Below are 27,940 nucleotides of genomic sequence, written 5' to 3'. Positions count from 1 at the left end.
TGATATTGACAGTACACTGTATTCTCTTTCTGATTTATTTGATGCACATTTACTAAGCATCAAGTTATGAATGAGACATTCCAGGGACATGGCACAGTGTCTGCCTAAAAGGGGGTTAGAAATTCCCTGGGGAGAAAACACACTTAGGATTTAATTTTAAAAATAACAAACTAGGTAGTATTTTATTTAAAAAAATTGTATTTAAGTACAAAAAATGCATGTTACTAATCTTGCAGTAGGAGGGCAGGAAGGGGAGATTTCCAGTTTGGACTAGTTAAGGATTAGTTATGAAAACAGTGGTAAGGGTGGGGGATGCCTGAGATGAATCAGAAAGAGTAGATAGAATCAAGGTGGATACGTAAGAGGATTGAGGGTGAGGAAGGAGGGGCATTTCAACCATGAGTCAAGACATCTCTTTCCACTTGCTTTAGCTCTTCTGTATGACATCAAAGAGATGCCTGCAGCTGCCATTCTAGTGATGAGTGGTCATAAGAGAAACATCTGGATGGGGCTAATAAAAAAGAAACATTAAAACCCCAATCCAAAAATAATTTAAAAAGTAAAACCAACAGTGCAGGCTTTCTCTTCTCTTCTTTTGTTTGGTGCTCATGAGCTGCTATATGTGGAAATGAGCCAACTGAGGAGAGATGGCTGAAGGAGGCAGGCAACTGGAGGCAGTTAAATGGGACAGCCTCTAATTATAGAGGCTGGGGCTACACTGCAAATAGGACTTTTCCTAGCTGGAGCAGATTCCCAGTACCACTCGAGCTGGAAAGCAAGGATAACATCATGTTATGAACTGCTCCCAGGGTACACTGGAAGGACTAGCGAGATAAAGTGTGTTCTGTAACAAAAGTGAGCCTATACTTGCATATGTATCAAATTTTCACTATATTTAAAGTATATGTCATCAGGTACAGCATGGAATTGAAGCTGGAAGCCAGAATCAAGAGAGAAGATGAAATCAGTGCATTTGCATTCCATAGTAATCCTTTTCCCCGTGGTCTTGAAAGGCTGAGCTATTAAACTCCCCACTGCAGGCTGAAGTTGAGGGGTGGGAGATGGAGCAAAGTGGGAACAGAAGGAGCAGCTGGTCATGTTGAAAACTTCAGCTGTTCTGGGAGAGACACATTTCCTCTTCAGTGTAGAAGATGCCACCAGCAAAACTTCATGAGGGGATTTGAAGGATCCACTGACACTTTCATATCCAAAGAATTTTCTTTCAGAGCAGGTCGTTTAATATGCATCAACCGAGCTGAATGAAAAACCAGAGAAAATAAACTCAGAAACTGAAAAACTGCAAAACTTAAAGTGTTGGTGGTAAAGAAAAATTGTCACTGAAGGTCAGAAGTAAAGGAACTCCATATTTCAGATGAGTTACAAGATGCAAGACATTCAGTGAGGCACAGGAATGAGAAGTCAACCCCAAAGCCAGGCTTCTCACCATGTCAGGTGCTTACCACTCAGACATGGTGCTAAAACACAGACCCTGTTCAGGTCTGGGGGGACCTGAGGCTCTGCATTTCTAATAAGCTCTTGGGTAATGCTCAAAGCAGCCAGACCTCAGAACCCACACGGAGAGAAATGTTGATGGTACAGACTTTGTCTTCAGATCTAATGAATATGAAGGGCACTTTGACAGAATTTGAACAGTGGAAAGTCAGAAACGTAGAATAAGACATATTTCAAGGGAAAGAAAAATCAGAGAGAATTGAAACTCATGAAAGGCAGTACAATCGTGGTTCTGAAGGCCTGATGCTGGTGGGATATGATTTGAGGAGGTGATTAGTTTTGTGAGAAAAAAAAAAAATGACACTTGTGTACGTGTGAAACAATTGTCTTATTCTTGGAAAGAACAAGGGAGAACCAAATAGGGTATGTCTTAATAACACCCTTCAAAAGAAGAACCAGATTCCGAGACTCTGCTCTCATGATGAACTGCCAGGGTAAACCACAGTTCAGCAGCTGCAAGCACGCTTGCCAATTACAGAGATAAAAATGTTTCTGAAAACAAAATTTCACGTATTACCCCCACCACCACAACCCCCCCACCTCTGAGGTTGGCATCGTATCTTCCTGTGTATCTTGGGTGTAGCTTTTACCAGGCAGAATTTAGACACTAGAAACCAAATGAGGTGATAAACAGAGCCAGTTTGCAGAAGAGTCAAAATAACCCAGCAAGAATTGAAACCACAAATGCCCTAAGAGTCAGTCATTCACCAACCGAATGCTAATAGGAATCGGCACAAAGGACTATGCAGGTTAGCTCAAGGACTTAAAAACTGATAGGCGGTGTTGTGTGTGATAGTGTTCATTTTACCTTTGGCTTGTTTTAGAAACACATCCTACCTCTGCCACCCCACCCTTCCTCAGTGTCATCACAAAATGGTTTCAGTGCAAAAAACTTACAACACTGCGGGGAGGAGGGTATCTGGGGCTTACTGCGTTGGTCAAAAAGTTCGCTTAGGTTTTTCCGTAAGACCTTATGGAAAAACTCAAATGGACTTTTCTGGCCAACCCAATACAACTCCAACCTGGGTGTCAAGAGACCTGAGTTCTAGAAGCACAGATGTTAAGATCTTCGGATCATGATGGGTGACCTAGATCATGGTCTTTAGATCTAGATGGGTGCAGATCTCAGCTCTGCCATTTATTCAGTGACAGGTAGTTAAGTTCACTGGCCCACCACTTTAAAATGGAAATATTAATAGTACCTACATTCACAAGCTGGTAGGCAATCTTTAATGATGTAAGACATGTAAGACACTCAGAACAATGCACAGCATGGAATTAATGGTTGATAAATGTCTGTTATTATTGTGACTAACTCTGTCACTAATTCAGGCACTGTAAGAAAGATACTTAATAAAAAGGGAAATTAAAAAATTCCTAGAAACAAATGACAATGAAAACATGATGACCCAAAGCCTATGGAATGCAGCAAAAGCAGTTCTAAGGGGGAAGTTTATAGCAATACAACCCTCCCTCAAGAAACAAACAAACAAACAAAAAAACCCATCAAATAGACAACCTAACTTAACACCTAAAACAACTGGATAAAGAAGAAGAAACCCCAAAGTTAGTAGAAGGACAGAAATCATAAAGATCAGAGCAGAAATAAATGAAAAAGAAAGTTAATTAGCTCAATTATCAAGAGAGTATGAACATCAAAATCCTTTCCATAACTAAAATTCTATGATTGTATGGTCATTTTGGCCAATAAATTTGTAACTTCCCAAGGCATCTGGGCAAATAATTCTTCTCTGCTAGGTCCTTCTAGAATGTCTGGTAAAGCATTCAAGACCTGTGCTGATGGAGCAAACCTTTCCTTCCAACTTCTGTTCACAGCTCCTGTTCACAGCCCGCACTGTGGGCTCCAGGTAGCTCTACTCACTGGCCCCTGAATGTGCTTTCAGAGTCCCAGGACCATGCCATCTACATCATTTTCTCTCCAGACTGCATTCCCTGCTTTCTGTCCATACCCCTAAATCCTATCTATCCTTCAAAAACTAACCCAGATAAGACCAGATACTATAAAACTCCTAGAGGAGAACATAGGCAAAACACTCTCCGACATAAACCACAGCAGGATCCTCTATGATCCACCTCCCAGAATTCTGGAAATAAAAGCAAAAATAAACAAATGGGACCTAATTAAAATTAAAAGCTTCTGCACAACAAAGGAAAATATAAGCAAAGTGAAAAGACAGCCTTCCGAATGGGAGAAAATAATAGCAAATGAAACAACTGACAAACAACTAATCTCAAAAATATACAAGCAACTCCTGCAGCTCAATTCCAGAAAAATAAACGACCCAATCAAAAAATGGGCCAAAGAACTAAATAGACATTTCTCCAGAGAAGACATACGGATAGCTAACAAACACATGAAAAGATGCTCAACATCACTCATTATTAGAGAAATGCAAATCAAAACCACAATGAGGTACCACTTCACACCAGTCAGAATGTCTGCGATCCAAAAATCTGCAAGCAATAAATGCTGGAGAGGGTGTGGAGAGAAGGGAACCCTCCTACACTGTTGGTGGGAATGCAAACTAGTACAGCCACTATGGAGAACAATGTGGAGATTCCTTTAAAAACTGGAAATAGAACTGCCTTATGACCCAGCAATCCCAATCCTGGGCATACACACTGAGGAAACCAGAACTGAAAGAGACCCATGTACCCCAATGTTCATCGCAGCACTGTTTATAATAGCCAGGACATGGAAACAACCTAGATGTCCATCAGCAGATGAATGGATAAGAAAGCTGTGGTACATATACACAATGGAGTATTACTCAGCTGTTAAAAAGAATACATTTGAATCAGTTCTGATGAGATGGATGAAACTGGAGCTGATTATACAGAGTGAAGTAAGCCAGAAAGAAAAACACCAATACAGTATACTAACACATATATATGGAATTTAGAAAGATGGCAATGATGACCCTGTATGCAGGACAGCAAAAAAGACACAGATGTGTATAGCGGACTTTTGGACTCAGTGGGAGAGGGAGAGGGTGAGATGATTTGGGAGAATGGCATTGAAACATTATGATATCATGTAAGAATTGAATTGCCAATCTATGTCCGATGCAGGATATGGCACGCTTGGGGCTGGTACGCGGGGATGACCCAGAGAGATGTTGTGGGGAGGGAGGTGGGAGAGGGGTTCATGTTTGGGAACGCATGTACACCCGTGGTGGATTCATGTCAATGTATGGCAAAACCAATACAGAATTGTAAAGTAAAATTAAAAAAAAAAAAAAAAAAACTAACCCAGGTTCCAGCTTCTCTATAAGGTTTTCTGCGATCACTATACTTCCGTATTGAAGAAGTCTTGTCTTCAATACAGAATTAATTGACCATTACCATATTCTGCCTTCATTCTTCTGAATTTGTTTTCCTATATTTGTTAACTTTCTCAACCCCCTCCAGTATTTTTGCCTGGAGAGTTCGATGGACAGAGGTACCTGGCAGGCTACAGTTCATGGGGTCGCAAAGTCAGACATGACTGAGCTGTCACTCCTTAGCGTTTCAACTAGATAATAAACTCCCTGAGGTCATGCACAAGGATTTACTCTTCTTGGTATCTCAGTCAAGCCTAGTATTTCCCCAACACAAAGGTGTTTTAATAAACAGCTATTGATTGGTTCCTTGTAAAAACCTGTGAAGCACTTAATAAGGCAATTAGCTTAATATGGAACTTCACTTAATGCTAATACTCTTCCTGCCAACATCTCTTTCTGCCCCTCACACACATCTGAAAAATTGATCTGCTTCCATCTAGTGGCAATTAAAACACAGGTGGTTCCTGTGGCCAGAAAAGACTTTCACTCAGTGGGTTTGAGCATGAAAAAAATCTTTCTATCTTGTGGATTTCCTGCCCACAGAGACAGGGAGGTCAGCCTAGAGAAGGGTCAAGGACTCCCATCTACATTATCTAACGGGAGACAGGGAGGGCAATAAGAGAAACTTCACGGACCCTATGTCCCCATCCAGTTACCCCTCCTGACTCTCTCATCTCATCTCCTTCCAGCCAAGTTTTATAAAAGAGATGATGTATATATTCTGCCTCTACATTTTCATCCCCACTGATTCCTCAGCCCCTGGCTATAGGACTTGCATCATGAGCTCAACATTGAAAACAATTTCCCCACTGATACCCTTATTATATCTAGTAGAAACTTACTGGTTCTCCTTGCAGTATTTGAAATCATTTTCATTTCCTGCTTTCCTTAGGATCATGACCCCATACTCTCCTCATTTCCTTCTACCTTTCTGGCAACCTCTCCCTGTTCTCCTTTACCTTAGCTGACGTGTTGATATTGACCTTCCTCTGGCTCCTATCCTCTCTCCCACATCCTCTTCCATTCTCACACTGTATATACTCCCTTGGTGACTGTACATGTTCCTAAGATATGGTTACCTCCTGTAATGTGAGGACCTCCAGATCCATTTCTTCTGCCCCAAGGTAGCCCCTTTGAGGCAGAAGAAATGGGCAGATAGAACCAACAAACTGTGGTTGAACCACAGACACCTAAACCTTAACAGGTACAAAACTGAACTTGTGATCATCACCTCCAAAACTTCTCATTCTTTTGTGTTCCCATCTCAGTAAATAGTAAAACAGAGATGGTAACCATCCACCAGATCCCAGATCAGAACCATGGCAACTTATTTGAGTCTTCTCTCTCTCTCTTAGTCAATTAATAATCAGTCAGTTGATTTCACCACCAGTTATCTCACAAACTCATCCTCATTGCTATTGCCCTAGACAGGCATCATTGGCTTTAACCTAATAACTTCAAATGCCTCCAAAACAGTTCTTTGCCCTCAGACTCACTCAACTCATGTTTACAAACTTTTATGGATAGTGATCCTCCCAAGATGTAAATTTCAGCATGACATTTACATGCTTCAACCCCTGTTAGTAATAACTCAATGACCTCAAGTCCATACTCCTTTGTATGGCTTATAAATTACTTTATAATAGCCTCTGTTGCCTTCTGTCTCCCCAGGTTTTCTTTTGTACCCTAAGCTACAGCTCAGTAAACTATTAAGAACTTCTCAATAACAATCTGTGATTGGTAGGATGGTTGCCTGAACAAGAAACCAGCCTCCTCAGGGACCATCTTGCTTCATTTCCTTCAGCATTTAAAAAGGAGCCCAGTTGTCTGGCTGGGCACCTAGTCTGTCACCAAAATCTCATCGCTGTTGTTCGTTTGACTTATACTTTCCTTCCTAAAATTTCAAAGCAAGTCACCAAACCCTGAAACTGAGAAATGTCTTGTTGTCTTCATTTCTGCCAGGTGGGGCCTTGTATTTTCATACGTATGTGTTTTTGCAATTGAAGAAATCTGAGATTCAAGACCAAATCAAACAACTTCCCCTTCTTTGGGGGAAGCTGTAGGTAGAATTAATGCTCCCCACCTTTCCCACATTTCTGAAGGTCAGTGCTTATCAGAGGTCTTTTACCCTCTTGTACTAGGTGCTGCAGGCTCAGATCTGGAATTATACCATTTTCTTCGAACCTGGGATTCATTAGTTTTTCAATAAATAAATCCTTGTTGACTTGATTGTTCACTGAATACTATATTTACCATTGCCCTCATGTTCAGTCAGGATAAGAAGAAAAAAACCATAATGCTTCCAATCCGCAAAGAAAATTCTGAAGCAATCAGAAAAAGCTGTCTTTACATAAACTGTCCCTTCTTAATAGGGTAGTACTTGTTCATTCATTCGGCTCCACTAGCACTGAAAAACCTGACAGCTATTAAGGAAGGTTATTAGATTTATTACTTTGTCTGGAAACTTTATTTGGATGAGATCCCATGTAAATAACTGTGGGCTTGCATGCTCAGTTGCTCAGTCATGTCCGACTCTTTGCAAAGCCATAGACTGCAGTCCATCAGGCTCCTCTATGTTAGTCTTCAGACAAGAACACTAGAGTAGGTTGCCATTTCCTCCTCCAGGGGCTCTTCCCAACCCAGGGACCAAACCCACGTCTCCTACGTCCACGTCTCTCACCTTGGCAAGAGGATTCATTATCACTGAGCCACCTGTGAAACCCATGTAAATAACTACTAAGGAGTTAATGTCTCTGGCTATAACAGGAAGTATCTTACAGAGGTAGAGAACAGATCAACAGATGTAGAAACTTCTTTCTGATCAAACTTACCTTCTCCGAGACTTTTTACCTAAAAATAGAAGAGAAAAATGGTATCAGCAGAAATAGGCAATTTCTCTATTTTATACTTAGAAGAGAAGGGAGATTCCCTATCTCAAAACAATTTTTTGAAGAGTGTTATGTTAGGTGGACCTCATCGGTGTCTAAGGGGATTTGAGGCCCTGGCTTAATGTTCTCATTTGAGCTTTGGTAGATACTCATTCGGAACAGACCCATGAATGCAGGTGCTTCTTAGAGCACCATTTCATCCTTGATGCTGCTCATAAAGACAGAAGGCTAGTCTGAACTGTCTGATGATCCAGGCCCCATGTACCCATTCTTGTGTTTACCCATTCTGATCTGCCATCTCATCCTACCTACAGAGTCTTTTAGGGAAGACTCAGCTGCAAATACTGTAAGAATATGTATCGTTACACCTCATGTCATCTTCTCTGTGAGAATATGCAAGAGAAATTTCACTCAGGTCTCAGTAGTTGGAACTACATGCCTCATCTGTGTAACCATTGTGTTCTTATCTTACAAACATACGGAATAGCATTACCGCTTATGTGTCCTTCTTTGGCTGGGTGCAGGAAAACAGGTGTATCTGAAGCCTCTTTGTCCCTGGCTTTGACTTATTTGTGGTATTCTAAACCTTGACCTTTTTCTTATTTTTAAACTAATTTTAATTTGCTGTGTTGAATGCGTTTGAGAAACTATCTTACGTTCTTTTTGAAAAAAGCAGAGTATAAATAAGTGAATGAAACTGCAGGGTTAGGCTTCAGAGGAAACAAAAGCAAAAAATGCTTTTTGAGGAGGAAAAATATCACTAGGAGCCAATGTATTTCTGTGACTGTTAAGCTGGAGCGCTAGATGATGAAATTTGGGTCCAGGTCCCTTTTTGCCAACTTAAGTGTGTCTTTGAATAACTACTTTCTCTCTCTAAGCTACCATTTCTTCATCTGTGAAAGAGGCTGATAATTGTTTTCCTCACTGAGTTGGTAAAATATACTCAAAATATTTAAGCCAGGGCCTAGAGCATAGACAGTGCTCAATTCTTGTTTCAAACTTTTAAAATGTTAGAAATTGCTGTTTTAAGTACTTCTTCCAAAATTTAGCCTGCCAGTGACATGAGCCAAAAGCATTTGAGCAGGGAGAAATAAATCTGAGTGAATTTCAGATTCTGTTCATTTTCATACAAATATATTTTTCTCTCAGGAACAATGAAACACATAGCAACACATGAGCAACAAGCTGTTCCTATTGAGAGAGTTTCTTTTTCAAGAAAAAGGGAACTAAGGGGCATCTGTTCAGTTTTGTGCCCAGTTCTCAACCTGTGTGTTGGTTCAGGTGGAAAATTCTTCTCGGGGGGGAGGTGGAGGGGAGGAGGAGAAAAATAGAGCCTCATTAATCTGAAGACCAGTGGTTTTAAGGGGCATATTTTGATGGAAGTCTGATCTCTGACCGTGGCCCCTGGTGATATGAAATTTTAGAGATATGGTCGAAAACAGCATTGCCTCGGTTTCCTCATTTACTGAATAGGGCCAGTGATGCTGACTAATCAGAAAATGATGATGCTAGGAGAAAAACATATATATTTCTAGACAAGCCCATACACACGGAAGCATGTTTCTGGAGCCCACCCTTACTCCTTTCTTAGGAAAAAAATAAAGGAGCTGAAGTCTGGATATTAAGAAAACTCAGGCAGGGGCCAAAGTACAGGTTCAGAAGATCTATCTGAGGATAGGATGGGGGTCAAGACTCTGGTCATTTTATTAGCTACTCTGCTCAAAATATTCACTTGTCCCTTTTTTCCAGCTTTCAGAACCCCGAAAGTCTATATACAGTTCTCAGATTGATGAATACTGGATGCAGGCAGACTTATTGGCTTTGATCTTTCTTCTTATACAGGCATCAGCTCTATTGTATTAGAAAAGCTCTAGGGGCTTAACCTGGGAATCTATCCATCATTTATAATCATTGTCTCTACAGGAAAAACATTTCTTTTTCCAAGAACTAACAGCTAAACTTTTTTAGAAAATAAAGTCACTTGAGAGTTAGCAATATCAGAAGGCGTTTCACCAATGAGGACGACTGAGTGTGAGACTAAAGATGCCCTGACTTCCCTACAAAGTCAGTGATCTCTCAGGGCTTCTGTTCGCTAGTGCTTTTTGTTGGCATAACTGTAACTACCCTAACTGCCCGTTATCTATTTCCTGTTTGCCCCACACTGATTCCCACAGTGGGGGCATGAAGTTTTCAAGGTATCAGTTTGAGATCTTGTACAGAAATGACTCCAAGGTAAAAAAAAAAAAAAATTAAAAACAACCCCATTGCTTTTTTCATCTGGTTAGAACACAGCCTTAGGTAGAACCTGCCTCCTGCACCCCACTACTAAATACGCACTTCAATTCTGTTCTTTTTTTTTATTCCACTAGCACTTATTGAAATATTTAGCCATTTGAGAATATCTCCTTACTAAGGAAACTTCCAGCCCCACTGTCCTTAGTGGTTATTTAAATAATACCCCTCTTATCCCAGAGGGCAGAGCTTAACTACCCCATCTATTCTCTACCACCTCACTTCTGCCAATGTCACCCAAAGAAGGAGGAAAGAAAGGATGATTGTGAGACAGGCTTTCAGTCTTAATCAACAGTAGGAGAAAAATCTCATTCTTCTCTTGCCTTAGTGGAATATTTAGGTAAATAGCATAGTACTATGAGATGGTGGGATCCAGTCTCAACTGAAGTTGCAAAAGCAGGAGCAGAGACCCTTTAACTGCTCAAGACTCTTCACTTTACAGTTAATGAAGTTCTTGTACATCAGGAGCACCCCCTTCCATTGTGTTTCTGGATTGGTTACAAAACTGATCTAGTACCCTTGGTCTGGGCTTCCCAGGTGGTGCTAGTGGTAAAGAACCCACCTGTCAATGCAGGAGATGCATGCAATGCAGGTTTGATCCCTGAGTTGGATAAGGGCATGGCAACCCACTCCAGTATTCTTGCCTGGAGAATCCAATGGACAGACGAGCCTGGCGGGCTACAGTCCATGGGGTCACAAGGAGTCAGACACTACTGAAGCAACTTAGCACGCAAGCATCCTTAGTCTTCAATTTGGAATGAAAGATCAGATCATACCAGAGGACCATTAGGGATTGGCAGATAATATTCCCGCAATTGCCAGTGAGAATGGGTGGGATAGCAGTCTTTACATACTATATTCATGGAATATAATATATACTAATTAATTTGATGGAAGTGAAATTAAAATGGTACTCAATTGACCCCATAGAGGTAACACAGAGAAGTTGTTTAGCCATTGTTTTGAGGTCATTGATGGCCCCCAAAGTTGAAGCAGGGTTATCTTTAAATCTGCCTAATGTCTATACTCGTCATAATCTTGAATGTTTCTGCCTGATGACTTTGGCCAAATGTGGGAGCACATACCCAAGGCTTGCCTGACTATGGGCCTATAACCAGCAGGTTGGTTCCACTTGAGGGTTTGGACACATTCAGAAGGGCAGTGAGGAGAATGATGCTTCTGTTCTTCACTGATGGTGTTTTGCCTACTATGCTAAGCAGCAGATAACTTCTTGAGGCAGTCCTCCTTATTATCTTTTCTTTTCCAGTCCAGAGTGGAGGGGAAGCATAAGTATGGGGTGCATTTGGTTAAACCTGTGACCTTGGTGAATAGACACAGGGAAGAAAATGTGGGGATTTCCCTACGGGACAATGCAACAACTCCCACACATTAGGAGTCAGACAAGTGTCTGACTCTTGACAAAGTTAGGTATTTGAGAGCAGTGCTTTGAAAACATTGCATGCATGCTCAGTCGTGTCCAACTCTTTGCAACCACATGCACTGTAGTCCACTGGGCTCCTCTGTCCATGAGATTCTCCAGGCAAGAATACTGGAGTGGGGTGCCACTGCCTACTTCAGGGTATCTTCCCTGTCTAGGGATCAAACCTGCATCTGCTCCTTTTTTTACATTGGCAGGTGGATTCTTTACCACTGCGCCACCTGGGAAACCCTGTGGGACGTTAAATTCACTTCCTAGTAGAATCGCACTGAAATCAAAAGCATGTGGGCTCTTATAGGACCAGATCACACATTCTTTTTTTAAGAATTAAATAATAGCAAAGAACCATTACAATTTCTCATTTGTCTGTTAATACGCTAGCAAGATGCTCAGGTAGTAACAGGTACTTGAAGAGAGTAGGCATTTTAAAAAGACTTGTCAGATGAAAAGAAAAAATTAGCCAACTTATTGTAATCAAAGTGTGTACTGGGCTGCTTTATGCATCTCTAGGGACTGATGTTTATGGAACCCAGAACTTGGTATTCTGCTTTAGTCAAAGCTCTCATACTTAATTTTCTGTGGGTTTGCACATTTTCTTCCACTTGAAAGTTGTATTATTTTTACATGAAGGTAAACTCACGTACTTTTTTTTAATCTCCTTGCCAGCCAAATGATAAATGCCAACCCAAAGAATGCAGTAACCATGACTGCCACCGGGATGAAGAGGGGGTTATAATCACTCTCTTCGTTTATTGCGATAGTCCTGTTTACTCCTGAAAGAGAAATCAGTAAAGCATTTAGATGAGGCCACAAGCATTATTTCCTTAGTGTCTTTTCAAAACATTAAACTTTCTTCCTCCTTACATCTTCTAATAATTGTCCATTGTACACTATTAGACAGATGAGGAAACTGGCCTGGGAAAACCCATGATGAGTGTACAGCAGAAGCAAAAGACTAACTAGCTTTTCTGGCTCAATGCTTACAGAATCTCAATCCTCAGATTTGTGAGTCATAGAATTCCTGGGAGATGTACCTAAATATTTTGGTAAAAAGTGGTCATCATTGTATTTAGCTCCATGATCTTGTTCACTGCCTAGGACTCAAACACAGAGAAGAAATAAAAAGTCTAGTACAACTACAGAAAAAATAAAAGCCAGTGATCTGAACCAGGTAACTTTTCAACCAAAGCAAAGTATTAAGGCTTTGAAGCAGCTGTGCAAATGCAGGCACATACAATTACATGCCAAGGACTTGCACTAATTTGTCTTTCAAATGCTGTAGTCCTACCATTTCCCTCTATTTCCTTCACAAATAAATAAAAGGATACATCTATATATCCTCTCATAAGGGTGAACTAAGTTTGTGTGGGGACCTTTATTGAAAAAATGCTAATACGAAAAAATTTATCTTCTGATACCACCAGTTTGAAGAAACTTACTTTTGCATATTGGCACAGGGTCTGACTGTCCCTTATTCTTCACATCACTTTGATGAACCCTTTCAAGGTGTTTTCATCCCCGCACCCAAATGTATAATGGAAAAGAGGTGCAATTCCCAGAGGGTTGCACCTATGGACTGTAGGAGGTTAAGGAGGCAGACACTAGCCCAGCCTTTAAAGGAAATGCCCCATAAGTCTGATGTACAGTCCTCCTCCAAAGACCTCATGCCACCTCCCCAACTCCCTACCCCACTTCCTGGCCCCAGACCACAGAGAGATCAGCTTCTCTGTGAGCTTCTACAGATCCTACCACTTAAGGACTGCTGCCATAGGATGAATTGGGAGAGTAGCACTGACATATTTACACTACCATGTGTAAATAGATAGCTAGTGGGAAGCTGCTGTATAGCACAGGGAGCTCAGCTCAGTGCCCCATGATGACCCAGATGGGTGGGATGGGGGTGGTTCAAGGGAGGCTGAGAGGGAGGGGATATGTGTATACTTAGAGCTGATTCACATTGTTGTATAGCAGAAACTAACACAACATTGTAAAACATTTATACTCTAACAAAAATAGAGCCTTTAAAAGAGACAAAAATAAAGCGTTCTTTCATTGGTGTAGTCTCGGGGCAGACATGGGTAACTTCTGTCAAATGCTAATTGAACGTGGATTAGTATAGCACCTATTGCCAGGCGCTGTGTCAGGTAGAAGGTATACAGAGATGAGGAAGACACAGTTCTTATGCACAGACCGATTTGGGAGGAATCAACTTTGTGATAATTGAGAAGTATCCATTACTTTGGGAATTAGGTGGTCACTGGTGACTTTTGTGGAGACATTTTAGTAGACTAGCCACCTCATGTGAAGAGTTGACTCATTGGAAATGACTCTGAGGCTGGGAGGGATTGGGGGCAGGAGGAGAAGGGGACGACCGAGGATGAGATGGCTGGATGGCATCACCGACTCATGGACGTGAATCTGAGTGAACTTCGGGAGTTGGTGATCGACAGGAAGGCCTGGCGTGCTGCGATTCATGGGGTCGCAGAGTCGGACACGACTGAGCGACTGAACTGAACTGAACAGAGAAGTGAGATTGTACTGGAATAGAAAAATGGATAAGAAATAAGTCAGTAGAAACAGTGAGTGTAGATGTTAAGGGAGGAGGAGTTGAGAACTGACTGAAAAACAAAAAAGCAATCACTGTCATTGAAGGAAGAGGAAAGAGCAGATAAAGATTTTATGGTAAATCAATGTGTATGGATCTTTTTTTAAGCTACATATGTCTTAGCAACAAAACTTAAAAGTTTAATACTTTTTCCCACCATGTGCTTATTCATCAAATACCTCTTTAAGTCTTGAACATATTGGGCCAAACTTACTCACTTTGACATTTTGGACTAGGGCTGGACCAATTTCCGGACAATCCACAGATAGTTTTTTTCTCCCCAGTTAACTCAGCTTCTTCTGAACAACTGAAGGTGCATGTGGAGGAAAAGCCGAAGTCGACAAGGGGGTGATTACAGTCCATGGTTCCCAAATCGGGTTCTGTTAGAGGCTCACATTGAATCACTTCAATGAAGAAGAAAAAAAAAATCAGTATTTCTGAGCAGAGACCTTCTGTGAGGAACAGCTTTTAGCCAAACTGCCTAACTTAACTGGGGAACCATTGACATGAATCTAGACATTTCTAATTTCTAGAAATTACTTCTGATGATGCTTCCAGGCTTTCTTGTCTTGAGAATGATGGAGAGTGGTGAGCTCAAACTGCCTAACTTAACTGGGGAACCACTGACATGAATCTAGACATTTCTAATTTCTAGAAATTACTTCTGATGGTGCTTCCAGGCTTTCTTGTCTTGAGAATGATGGAGAGTGGTGAGTCAGAGGTAGAATGAGGAGAACCCAGAAAGCCCATGGTGGGAGGGGAGCAGTGGGGTTGGGGAGAGGTGGAGAGAGCTGGCTGTTCCATGTTGCTTCCCCAGCCCTGGTAACTCTCTAGCTCTTCTGGAAGCACCATGCTATGTGGCCTTGACCTCAAGAGCTCTTATGGTGCGTTGTCAACAAAGACAGAGAATTTCCTGCCTTTGGGCTTCCCTGGTGGCTCAGAGGTTAAAGCGTCTGCCTGCAAGGTGGGAGACCCGGGTTCAATCCCTGGGTTGGGAAGTTCCCCTGGAGAAAGAAATAGCAACCCACTCCAGTATTCTTGCCTGGAGAATCCCATGGATGGAGGAGTCTGGTAGGTTACAGTCCACGGGGTCGCAAAGAGTCGGACACGACTGAGCAACTTCACTTTCACTTTCACTTTACCTGTTCTAACATCAATCCAAGAAGTTTTGAAAAACACCCCCATTCTCTGAAGCAAGTCCCTCAAATTTTGTAAAATTTAGCAGGTTGGTCAATTAGTTCTATGATTTCAAAAATGATTGAATGGTTCTTTTGAGAATTAAACCACTTAAACTAGTGAGTCAAAAGCATAAAGGTTGAATATGTAACCAAAACTTCGCAAGTTTAGATACCACCAGTTTTTTTCCCCTAAAGAGATGATCTTGACAGTAAATAAGAAAAAAAAAAAAAAAAACCCACCATGTTTCAAATGAAAAAAAAATCAAGAGATTGTATGTTTGTTTTTCACAGAATTTTGCTATTCTCCTGAGAATACATGGAGGAGGAAAGGTAAAACATGATTCTAAGAATAAACCAAAGAAAACAATCAATAAAGACCTCTAACCCCACCACCCCACAATAAGGGGTTATTGAAAGGGAGAACAACCAAAATTCAACAGCAGTTCAGCAAGACTGATTATTCCATAGCAATGAGAAAAATAAAAATAAAATAAAAAATACAGTATAACAACACTGTTCTGCTGAACAGTGTATATATATATATATATATATATATACACGCACATATATAGTGACGTAGTCTCAGAGATAATTGATTGTTATTTTTTGTTTGTGGTTTTTCTTTTAAATTAGAAAAAATAACCCCTTTGAAAAGTATCACGGTAAAATCTAAGTTAGGTTAAATTATGTTTCAAAAGAGGATACAGAATTCTTAGTAAATCTCCACCACATTTTCTTAGTTTATAAATCCAGGATTGCCATGATAAAGCCTCTGGTATGAACATAGGCTCACCTCGACAGGTTGGTTCTGGAGATGACCAATTTCCAAATGGTCCGCAAGTGGTTTCTTCAATCCCAATTATGTCTGTTCCCTTAGAGCAGTTGAAGGCACACTGCGACATGAAGCTGAAGTTTCCCAAAGGGTGAGTACAGGCCATGGTACTCAGCTTTGGGGCCTCCAAAGGCACACACTGAGTCACTTCAATGAGAAAAGAAACAACACTCAACAGAGTTAAGAGGACTTGAGCAGGTTTGAATCTTAGCTCTGATACTTAATAACCAAGTATCTTTAAGCAAGGTGATTTAATCCTTCCAGCTTTAGGTTCTTTATCTATAAAAGAGGGATAATGATAAATGTATTGACTTCTCAGAGTTTTGGAATTAAATAATTTAACGCAAGTCAAGGATTTAAAGTCTGGTTCATAGGAAGATTTTAATGAAATATTAGCTAATCTGCATGCACACAATCTTATTACCTTTGGCGTTACCTGGACAGAGAGCTTTCAAATGCAGACAGGTTTAAGTGGGAATGACCAGCTCAGCTTGGAAACAGCTGCCATATCAGAGACCCTAAGTATGCCAGAGTGTTGGAAGTAGGAGGTTCACAGAAAGACTGGGTATCCATAACTGTCTTCTTTACAAGGGGAGAAGATAAAAGCTTTCAGTTCAGTTCAATTCAGTCAGTCACTCAGTTGTGTCTGACTCTTTGCGACCCCATGAATCGCAGCACGCCAGGCCTTCCTGTCCATCACCAACTCCTGGAGTTTGCCTGAACTCACGTCCATCAAGTTGGTGAAGCCATCCAGCTATCTCATCCTCTGTCGTTCCCCTCTCCTCCTGCCCCCAATCCCTCCCAGCATCAGAGTCTTTTCCGATGAGTCAACACTTTGCATGAGGTAGCCAAAGTACTGGAGCTTCAGCTTCAGCATCATTCTTTCCAAAGAACACCCAGGGCTGATCTCCTTCAGAATGGACTGGTTGGATCTCCTTGCAGTCCAAGGGACTCTCAAGAGTCTTCTCCAGCACCACAGTTCAAAAGCATCAATTCTTTGGCACTCAGCTTTCTTCAGAGTCCAACTCTCACATCCATACATGACAACTGGAAAAACCATAGCCTTAACTAGATGGACCTTTGTTGGCAAAGTAATGTGTCTGCTTTTTAATATGCTGTCTAGGTTGGTCATAACTTTTCTTCCAAGGAGTAAGCAAGCGTCTTTTAATTTCATGGCTGCAGTCACCATCTGCAGTGATTTTGGAACCCCAAAAAATAAAGTCTGACACTGTTTCCCCATCTATTTCCCATGAAGTGATTGGACCAGATGCCATGATCTTCGTTTTCTGAATGTTGAGCTTTAAGCCAACTTTTTCGCTCTCCTCTTTCACTTTCATCAAGAGGCTTTTTAGTGCCTCTTCACTTTCTGCCATAAGGGCGGTGTCATCTGCATAGCTGAGGTTGTTGATATTTCTCCCAGCAATCTTGATTCCAGCTTATGCTTCTTCCAGTCCAGCATTTCTCATGATGTATTCTGCGTAGAAGTTAAATAAGCAGGGTGACAATATACAGCCTTGACGTACTCCTTTTCCTATTTGGAACCAGTCTGTTGTTCCATGTCCAGTTCTAACTGTTGCTTCCTCACCTGCATATAGGTTTCTCAAGAGGCAGGTCAGGTGGTCAGGTATTCCCATCTCTCAGAATTTTCCACAGTTTCTTGTGATCCACATAGTCAAAGGCTTTGGCATAGTCAATAAAGCAGAAATAGATGTTTTTCTGGAACTCTCTTGCTTTTTTGATGATCCAGCAGATGTTGACAATTTGATCTCTGGTTCCTCTGCCTTTTCTAAAACCAGCTTGAACATCTGGAAGTTCACGGTTCATGTATTGCCAAAGCCCGACTTGGAGAATTTTGAGCATCACTTTACTAGCGTGTGAGATGAGTGCAATCGTGCAGTAATTTGAGCATTCTTTGGCATTGCCTTTCTTTGGGATTGGAATGAAAACTGACCTTTTCCAGTCCTGTGGCCACTGCTGAGTTTTCCAAATTTGCTGGCATATTGAGTACAGCACTTTCACAGCATCTTCTTTCAGGATTTGAAGTAGCTCAACTGGAATTCCATCACCTCCACTAGCTTTGTTCATAGTGATGCTTTCTAAGGCCCACTTGACTTCACATTCCAGGATGTTTGGCTCTAGATGAGTGATCACACGATCATGATTATCTTGGTTGTGAAGATCTTTTTTGTACAGTTCTTCTGAGTATTCTTGCCATCTCTTCTTAATATCTTCTGCTTCTGTTAGGTCCATACCATTTCTGTCCTTTATTGAGCCAATCTTTGGATGAAATGTTCCCTTGGTATCTCTAATTTTCTTGAAGAGAGCACTAGTCTTTCCCATTCTGTTGTTTTCCTCTATTTCTTTGCATTGATTACTGAGGAAGGCTTTCTTATCTCTTCTTGCTATTCTTTGGAACTCTGCATTCAGATGCTTATATCTTTCCTTTTCTCCTTTGCTTTTCACTTCTCTTCTTTTCACAGCTATTTGTAAGGCCTACCCAGACAGCCATGTTGCTTTTTTGCATTTCTTTTCTATGGGGATGGTCTTGACCCCTGTCTCCTGTACAATGTTATGAACCTCCGTCCATAGTTCATCAGGCACTCTATCTATCAGATCTAGTCCCTTAAATCTATTTCTCACTTCCACTGTATAATCATAAGGGATTTGATTTAGGTCATACCTGAATGGTCTAGTGGTTTTCCCCACTTTCTTCAATTTCAGTCTGAATTTGGCAATAAGGAATTCATGATCTGAGCCACAGTCAGCTCCCGGTCTTGTTTTTGCTGACTGTATAGAGCTTCTCCATCTTTGGCTGTAAAGAATATAATCAATCTGATTTCAGTGTTGACCATTTGGTGATGTCCATGTGTAGAGTCTTCTCTTGTGTTGTTGGAAGAGGGTATCTCCTATGACCAGTGTGTTCTCTTGGCAAAACTCTATTAGCCTTTGGCCTGCTTCATTCCATATTCCAAGGCCAAATTTGCCTGTTACTCCAGGTGTTTCTTGACTTCCTACTTTTGCATTCCAGTCCCCTATAATGAAAAGAACATCTTTTTTGGGTGTTAGTTCTAAAAGGTCTTGTGGGTCTTCATAGAACCATTCAACTTCAGCTTCTTCAGCGTTACTGGTTGGGGCATAGGCTTTAGGAAGCATCTAAGCCTGCATTCTGTCTTCACTATCTCTAGATCAGTTCCAGAACTTTGGTTCTTCTGATTTTGACAGTCCTCTGCAGAACGTATGTCTGCTTCCTTTCTCTGATCAATGGCATAATAGATTAAATTAAGACTTGGAATTCAGTCTTCATGTTTTAGGTCCTGCCACATCATTTAGGCAAATATTGCAACTCTTGTGTCTTATTCCTTATCAAATGTGAGCCATCATTTTAACCTTGTTCTTAAGAAATAAATGAAGAATTAAAGATTTAATTCAAGAAATTAGAATAATTTTAATATTTTCCATCTACAGTACAAGTCCAAATGAAAGTCACTTATGTTGTCCAATTCAGTTCATGCCTACAAGCAGGTGCCTAAGTCTCAATCTTACAGATACAGTGATAAATAAAATACTGACTGATCCCAAGTTGCTGTCAGTCTGCTGAAGCATACAGACAACTAAATGGATGATTTCAACAAATGTCAGATAAATAAGAAACAAATATGTGGGGCTACTGGGACACAGAATAGGGATGCTTAACCTGTCTTGGCATCCAAAGAAAACTTCCAGATAGAAATGGTCCCTGAACTGTTATCTTCCAGTTGAATATGTATTTTATCCATGTGCAAAATGAGGAAGCCATGAGCAAATCAATGAGCTACAAAGCAATATGGTAAGTGTGGAAGACTACAAGCATTTTGATGTTAATACTAGAAGGAAAGAGGAGGCAGGGGATGATGTGAGATGAGATTAGATAGAAAGACAGGAGCTAAGGCAAAATGCCCCTATCTTTTCATCAATTTAATGAGTATCTACTATAAATCAAGCATTATTCTATGCCTTGAGGAGTTCAGAGTTCAGATTTCATCCTATAGGACAAATGATAGGTAGAAGTTAAGTGGTGGATGGCCACATATGTGTGATGTTTACTTGATTTTTTAAATTGATCAGACTGCCTATAGTATGAATAATATATTTGGGGTAAGCTAATTTAAAGATGTGGAACTCAGCTCAGAAATTATAGCAATAATCTAGGAGGAAGATAATGAAGGCAATAGTGTAGAGTTAAACAGTAGAAGACAAGTTGGAGAAACATTAACTTATAAAAATGAGTGGTGTGTTACTTTGCATAAATGTAGGAGGAGGTGAGAGAGTTTTATACCAGGGTACCCAGATAAATGGTGGTACCACACACTGAGATAAGGAATACAAAAAGGAAAGCTGGCTAGAGAAAATTGATTTTTCAATATTTGGGGCATCCCAAAGATTATGCTTAGCATATTTGGAGTTCAGGGCTGGAAACAGATTTGCCTGTCCAAAGCTCACATAGATGTGTGTGTCCACAGAAGTTTCTAGGTTTGACCAAAGGGGACATGTAAAGTGAGAAGAGCAATGGATGAAAGATGGAAGATAAGAAATAACAATAAATATATGGGCTTGAGTAAGTGCCCATGAGGAAACCCAAGGAGAAACAATCATAGGTAGAAAGAAAACCAGGGAAGAGTTGTATGATGAAACCAAGACAGGAAAAAAAAAAAAAAGAATAAAATGTTCAAAAAGGAGTGAAATGGGCATGCTGATGATATAATAATTTTTAAAAATTTAGAAATGGAGTGAGTGTAAAGTACTGGATAGAAGTCAGGGCTTAGGAATTGAGTGAAATGAGCCAGATCTGTTCCAGTTGGTTGATCATTTAAATTTGTTTGGCTTTAATTCCTTATTCATTGCAAACACTGCTCTTTTCTTATTATATTTTTCTATTTTATTCACCAGATACTTCAAATATAGTTTTGAAACTTCACCAATATCAATCAAAGGACTTGAAGTTTCTTTCAGTAGTGAGTTGACTAGGTCAAAGACTCCGTGTCTTTCAGTCTATGTATTCTTTCCTTTCTGTTTCTACCACCAGGACTCAGAATAATTTCAATGGACTCCCAAGATGGCATCCCATCTTCTCTTTTTTGTTCTCTGGTCCGTCTTATGCACTGCTTCTAAGATAATTGCTCTAAATGCTGGTGTTCAGATACTAAGTGGTTTCTCACTATCAAACAAAGGCTAGAGATTTTTATTAGGCAATTTTTAGTCTTTACAGGCTTCCTCCAGCATATCTGGTTTTCCATCAGATTAAATTATAAGCATGTGTAATTTCCACTGTGTGCATGCTCAGTTGCTAAGTCATATTTGACTCTCTACGACCCCATGGACTCTAGCCTGCCAGGCTCCCCTGTCCATGGGATTTCCCAGAGAAGAATACAGGAGTGAGTTGCCATTTCCTCTTCCAGGGTATCAAACCCCTGTCTCATTTCCTGCACTGGCAGGCAGATTCTCTACTGCTGAGCCATCATGGAAACCCATAATTTTCACTGCTGCTGCCACTAGTTAACTGTAAATCCTTTAAGGCAAGAATCTGTAATAGATTTATCCTCATCCCCTAAAATGCCAGCCAATGTGTTGAATTTATTATTCTATTTTCTGACAGATACTATATATCATTATGTGAATATTTCTTTTTGGTCTTGCCTTTGTCGTGATCTTGAAGATAATGTAAAAAGCAAGGTGGGTGATTCAGCCTCCTAATGATAAATGGTATTGTTTCTTTCAGATTCAGAGTTCTAATGAATCCAACAAGCTCACTAGCTTATGCATTCCTTAACAGCCAGAATCTATCAGGCTTGATTCATTATTGTAATCCTTACAGCTTTTATTCCAATGCCAATGCTCTTGTGGCACTCAAAAGGACTTGTTGAGAAGTGAATTGAAACTTCATGCTGACTTATGAAATCTTTACGGAAAAGTAACAATATTGTGCAAGCATGGCCTACTGATCAAAACTTCTCATTTCTCAGAATGGCTAGTATCATTTTCCCCCAACCAACTTCCATAAACTATAATACTTTACATAGGAAGAAACAAAGAAACAAAAGCAGCTTACCAAACTGACACTCGGGCCCGTAGTACCCCAAATCACAGTTGCAGGTGTAATTATTGATGACTTCCACACATTGTCCATGGCCGCTGCATGACCAGGGTTTACAAGAAGCTTTAAAGGGGTCAGAAGTTATTTTTAGATGGATACTTTTTTAGTACTCCTAGTCATTTCTTTAGATATAAACAACTTTTTGGCTGTGAATATTTTAACAAACAGGGTAAAGTATATTTGTACATTCATACCATTTTTGCATAAAAACCATATCATAAAATTTTTATTTATACAATATAGTTGTCATACAGCCATAGACATTTGTTTTTAGAATGAATTTACTGAAGCTAATACTCTATAATGTTTAGGGGAAACAGTGATATACATTGAAACTCTTAAAATTTCTTTTTGTTTTGTTTTTGATGCAGTAAGTGGATTAAATGATAACCTAACCCCAATCACTTCTATAGTATGCTTGGCAATCCCTTGCATTACAGAAAGTACTGAACAAAAATTAGAGTCTGAACTTACTGAATTAGTATGTACACGCATGCTCAGTCGTGTTCAGCTCTGTGACCCTACAGACTGTAGCCCATGAGGCTCCTCTGTCCATGGAATTTTCCAGGCAAGAATACTGGAGTGGGTTGCCATTACCTACTCCAGGGGATCTTCTCACCCAAGGATTGAATTCCAGTCCTGTGTATTCTGCATTGGCAGGCAGATTCTTTACCACTGAACCTCCTGGGAAGAAGCCCTGCTAAACTGGTAGAGAGTCCAAGTGAACAAGAGATTGAATGAATGTTTCACTGTTAAAAATGACTTGGAAAAATACTGATTACTTTTGAACTATCAACATTGTTTCTACAGAAATTTTCACATACCACAGATAATGAAACACTGCAAAGTTTCATTACATAGAATTCTATAAGAATAGTGTTCCCCAGATGACTCAGTGGTAAAGAATCTGCCTGCCAATGCAAGAGATGCCAGAGATGAGGGTTCGATCCTTGGGTCAGGAAGATCCCCTGGAGGAGGAAATGGTAACCACTCCAATACTCTTGCCTGGATTAGCCCATGGACAGAGGAATCTAATGGGCTATGTAGTCCATAGGGTCACAAAGAGCGGGACATGACTGAGCACTGTTAAGATCAGGCCAAAAACGAAACACGTAGCATCAAGTCGCCTATGTCATGAGGAGGAAACAGTGACGTGAGCATCAGCTCTTGCCCCTCTGCTTCCACTTCCCTGCCTTGTTATCAGGGACACTCACTGTCTAGCTCTTCCTCCTTACTTTCCACATGGATTTGTCATCTTAATGTAAACTGATTCAGGCATATAGATTTTGGGCATAGGGCCTAGTCTCACCCAGCGAAAATGCTCAGAAGTGACATGATTCAAGCTTAGTTAGAGGACTGGCCCTGTTTCGGAATGCCCTCGCAGCTGTTCTGTGGCCCCAGGTTCCCATGGGGTTAGCGCGCTCGTCCTCTGCATCCTGCCCTCCCTGAGGGCAGGTGAGTCCCTACCTGTGTAGCAGAGGGCTCTCTTTGCTTTGTGGCAGGCATCATCGTTCCATTTCCCCGAGTCTTTGCTCCTCTTGATATAGATTTCCACACAGTCCTCCTTACTCTTCCTGTTGTTGGGCTCCCCTTCGCCCCAGTTCTTTGCTTCTTCAGTGAGAGATTTGTTGGTCCCCACCCAAGTCCACACCCCTTCTACTTTCCGGATTCCAATCCAGTAGTAAGTACGACTGAAGGGAAGGGTCTTATTCAGGTATTCGATCTCTCCCTTGTTTTGTATAGCAACTAAATCTGTGTAATTTCTCCTGCAGAACGCTCTAGCCTCTTCCCAGGGCATGGGTCTTTTAGAATAATGGTAAGTCCAGCAATGGGTGCCACGATGCGCAAAGAAATCTGAAAGACATCAGTGTGAATTGTGTAGCCGCATGGTTATAGCTGAAAAGAACCTAGAACTAATCCAAGCTGATCCTGACATTTAGAGACGAGGAAGCTGACACCTCAAGAGGGTAAGTTACCTGCTTGAGGCTGTGGAATTAGTCATCTGCAGATCTGAAGTAGAACCCAGAACTTCTATCCCAATCACTTTCACCATAATATGGAATACTTTTGCTCATAGCTCTATTTTAGATGAATTTGGTGGCTTTCTAGATTTATTTTCATAAACTAGTTTTTTCTCAAAAATTATTTTCAGTAAAATTTAACCAACATATTTTAGATATTCATATTTCTTAGTGGCTCTCAATGATTTAAAGTTAATTTAATTACAATATCATATAACTCTAAAATTTACTGCCCACTCTTTTATTCTGGGATAATTTCCTAAAGACCAATATTTATGTTTCTAAAGGAGAAGTAAAACAAGAACAGAAATAATGGCACACTTTGAAGGAATCTCTTTTATATCAAAAAGATAATGTTTTACCATGAAAGAGCTGCTTCTGGGAAAACAGACAGTCCAAGCCTTATATACAAAATAGAAAAAGAACAATTTACAAAACCAGATGAGGTAGGATGATGAAACTGATTTTAGATTTTGTTACACACACAAAGATACTCAACTGATGGTGTTTAATAATTACATGGGTGCTTCAAATATGAGGGCTTTGAAGAAATCAAAACAAACACATAATTACACAATGACACTATAATAATACATGCCATTCTAAGCATGGTATGATCTAAGTGAAACGCTATTATAGCATAAGGTGAAAGTTTTCACAGCCATCCCCATTTGCTGAGTTTTCACTGTGTAGGGCAAATACTATGGAGAAATACCAAAGAAAACACAGATTCAATTTTTATAGTTTCCTAAGGACTCTGAGCAAGGAATAACAGATGCAAAGAATACATAATTAATCTTGATCAAATTAAACAAATATAAAATGTACAGAGAACTGGGAAACAGTTATGATTAAGGGATAAATCATGTCATAGAATAAACCCTGCCGCAAAGGTTGGGTGGGTCAAGGCTAGGAGTTCTCTGGAGAAGGAAATATTAAAGGTGAAAGGAAGAAAAGGGATGTTTGTAGAAAGGGTAGAATTAGCAGCTACCTACCTAATACTTTTACCTGCCACTTTTACCTATGTACACTCAGTAGATATTTACCAAAAACTGAACATATGTTTTTTAAAAAGCTTAGCAATATAAAAAAAATCATAACATACCGCAACAGAGCATAATCCAGACCCACAGTTTAAAGACATTCCATAAGCCCCTCTGAACATTTTGACATTTCCTTGGACATAGCTGCAAATACAATACAAAATTTTACTCAGCTTTATACTCTAAATCACCATTTTACAGGTACCTTGAAGAGGTACTTACAACTTTCTCAAAGTTCAAAGTATAATGCATATGTCTACTAACCTTGTCTGAGGTAAGAGATTTCTCAGACATGGGTGAAAAAGTAGAGTTAAATTTGCCTCAAAACTGGTGTATAGTTGTTTTTTTTTTTTTTTTTTCCTCCTATTTTAGCCTCAAGTTGCTATTGCTCCTGTTCTGATATTTTTTTCTATATTTCAGTAACTTTTTGCATCTACTTATCTGCTGAGCTGTCAGATAAAGCTATGTGATAGTTAGTACCTACATTTTTTAAGTGTTCTCTGGTCCTTAATTGGAGAAGAAAATGGCAACCCACTCCAGTATTCTTGCCTGGAGAATCCCATGGACAGAGGAGCCTGGTGGGCTGCAGTCCATGGGGTTGCCAAGAGTTGCACACGATTGAGCAGCTAACACTTACTTACTTAGTCCTTAATGAACTATTAGTGTCTAGATTTAATATTAAAAACTCACACTTAACTATGATGGGTCAGTACTCCAAATTCCTAAAAGAATTAGGTAACCAAACAGACACTACTGAAAGAAAGGAGTTCATTTTTTCTCAACTAAACAGAAATACATTTTGAGCAACTCAAATGACAAGACCATAAATTTTCTTCACATCTTTACATCATATTTTCTGAAATGTATCAATTCTCAAGATAGTGTCAGTGTTCAGTCACAAGAGTGCTAATTTCTGCAAGATAGTAGTACTTCTTCAGGAACCCTCAGTAGAGACAAGTCAGGGAGAAGAAATCAGCACACGTGGGAAGAGAGATTCTAGGAACACTTTTTAATTTAGACTCAGCAATTTTAGTTTTGGCTTTTTTAAACCAAAAAATAAATGTGCTGCTTCTTGTCCTTTGCCACCTGCCTCTGCATCCCAAGACGAGGTTCTATCTGAGCATCTGGACATATTTTAGGCTGAAAAGCTTACCATGGCTTTGCTCCGTCCTTTTGTAGCCCTTCAGCCTCAGCTCAGCACCACAGGTCTCTGGGTCCTTGCCCAAGGCTGGGTGTGCAGGAAGACTGCACTCACTGTCCCCAGAAAGGCTTACTTTCTTTCATATCTCTAACCAAGGCTCACACCCTCCCCTTCCCCTTCTTCCTCCCCTTCCTCCACCTCTCTGCACCTCTTTCTCCACCCCTTTCCTAGTCTGCGCTCTAACACCAACCCTAAGAAAAAAAGAACTGCTGATCCAAGACATTAGTGCTGGATTTTCCCTTCTTCCCTCCTTTGCTCCTTCCCTCTTTCTCTTCTCCCTTCCTTCCAACCTCCTCCCTACCTTCTTCTCCCCTTTCTTCTTCGTCTCCTCCTCCTTTCTCTGTCTCTCTCTCTCCTTTCTTTTTATAAGCATTAGACTAGCTCCTGGCGATCCATGGTAGAGAGCCCCTGATAGTTTCAAGCACCGCACATTCAAAACATTATCATTTTGGCCACATTTATAAAGTCTTAAACCTCAGTGTTTGTGTGCTCAACTGTATCCGACTCTTTTCGACCCCGTGGACTGTAGCCCACCAGGCTCCTCTGTCCATGGAATTTCAACCAGCAAGCATCTCCTTGCATTGGCAGATGGATTCTTTACCCCTGAGCTAACATGGGGAGGCCCTGTTCAACTCCAGTAGAGCTAACCCAACAGACTGGATTAACGGTAGCTCTTTCTCCTCCCTCTTTCCTTGCTCACCCCCTAGTGGACATTCTTATTAATAGCACCTCCTGAAGATCGGCGACTCTAGCTTTTTGTCCTAGCAGCTGTCAGGGCCTACAAGTACCTTTGTATTTCTAGACCTAAGATGTAAAGGCGATAGACTGCATACAAAATTAGGATCCGTATGGTGGAGGGAAATGTAAAGGAAGAGTTAGTGACATGATCAGATTAACATTTTTAAAAAGACAGTAACAGCAACAATTGTGTAGAGCTCAACACTCCATATTTATCACCTTATTTAACCTTTATAAAGCTTAATATCATGGCTCTCCAGTAATTATATGAAATAGTACTGCTTAAAATTATTATATTTAAGCAGTAATATTAAAACAATAATCCAGTAATTATATTAAGTATTACTGCTCTCCAGTGAATATAATTATTATCTCTGTTTTCAAAAGTCTCAGAGAGGTTAAAAAAGTTGCTTTAGTCATAAAGGTAGTAAGAGACAGGGCTGGGGTTTTGAACCAGGGTCAGTCAGTCCTGGAAACCATGCTGTTGATAGTTAAGCTGCAATTCTGGAAGGAACCCAGAAGAGATGCTGAAGTGGGAAACAACCTGGGAGCTAAGAAGACGAAGAAGTGCCAGTGCTCCTGCTACGTATACCCCAAAGACATGTCTAGACCTGTGTTTCTAAGTCCTTCCTTTTAATTCTCTCAACCCTTGTCCATCCAACCAGGCTTCCAACCACACATCCCCAGACACTGCTCTTGCCGGGGTCCTTCACTTCGC

General features: G+C 40.4%; 1 protein-coding gene across 2 annotated transcripts; it reads right to left on the bottom strand.

The window, feature by feature from the left end:
• Nucleotides 1–178: 178 nt before the first annotated feature.
• Nucleotides 179–26,654, bottom strand: SELL (selectin L). Of its 2 annotated transcripts, XM_040263550.1 has the most exons (10): nt 26,437–26,654; nt 25,346–25,427; nt 23,687–24,073; nt 22,175–22,282; nt 16,051–16,236; nt 14,298–14,483; nt 12,119–12,247; nt 8,609–8,611; nt 7,688–7,706; nt 179–1,255 (listed from the first exon to the last, which is right to left on the bottom strand). In XM_040263550.1, the coding sequence occupies exons 1-10, from the start codon at nt 26,437–26,439 to the stop codon at nt 1,237–1,239; spliced, it is 1,122 nt and encodes a 373-aa protein (XP_040119484.1). In that variant the 5' UTR covers nt 26,440–26,654; the 3' UTR covers nt 179–1,236. The 2 variants fall into 2 exon arrangements, with proteins under 2 accessions (XP_040119484.1, XP_040119485.1); XM_040263551.1 differs by lacking the exon at nt 8,609–8,611.
• Nucleotides 26,655–27,940: the final 1,286 nt, after the last annotated feature.

This window comes from Oryx dammah, unplaced genomic scaffold (assembly GCF_014754425.2).
Source record: "Oryx dammah isolate SB20612 unplaced genomic scaffold, SCBI_Odam_1.1 HiC_scaffold_21, whole genome shotgun sequence".
Classification (NCBI taxonomy): domain Eukaryota; kingdom Metazoa; phylum Chordata; class Mammalia; order Artiodactyla; family Bovidae; genus Oryx; species Oryx dammah.
Note: the sequence above shows the minus strand (reverse complement) of the source record. Positions and strands in the feature narration are given on the sequence as shown.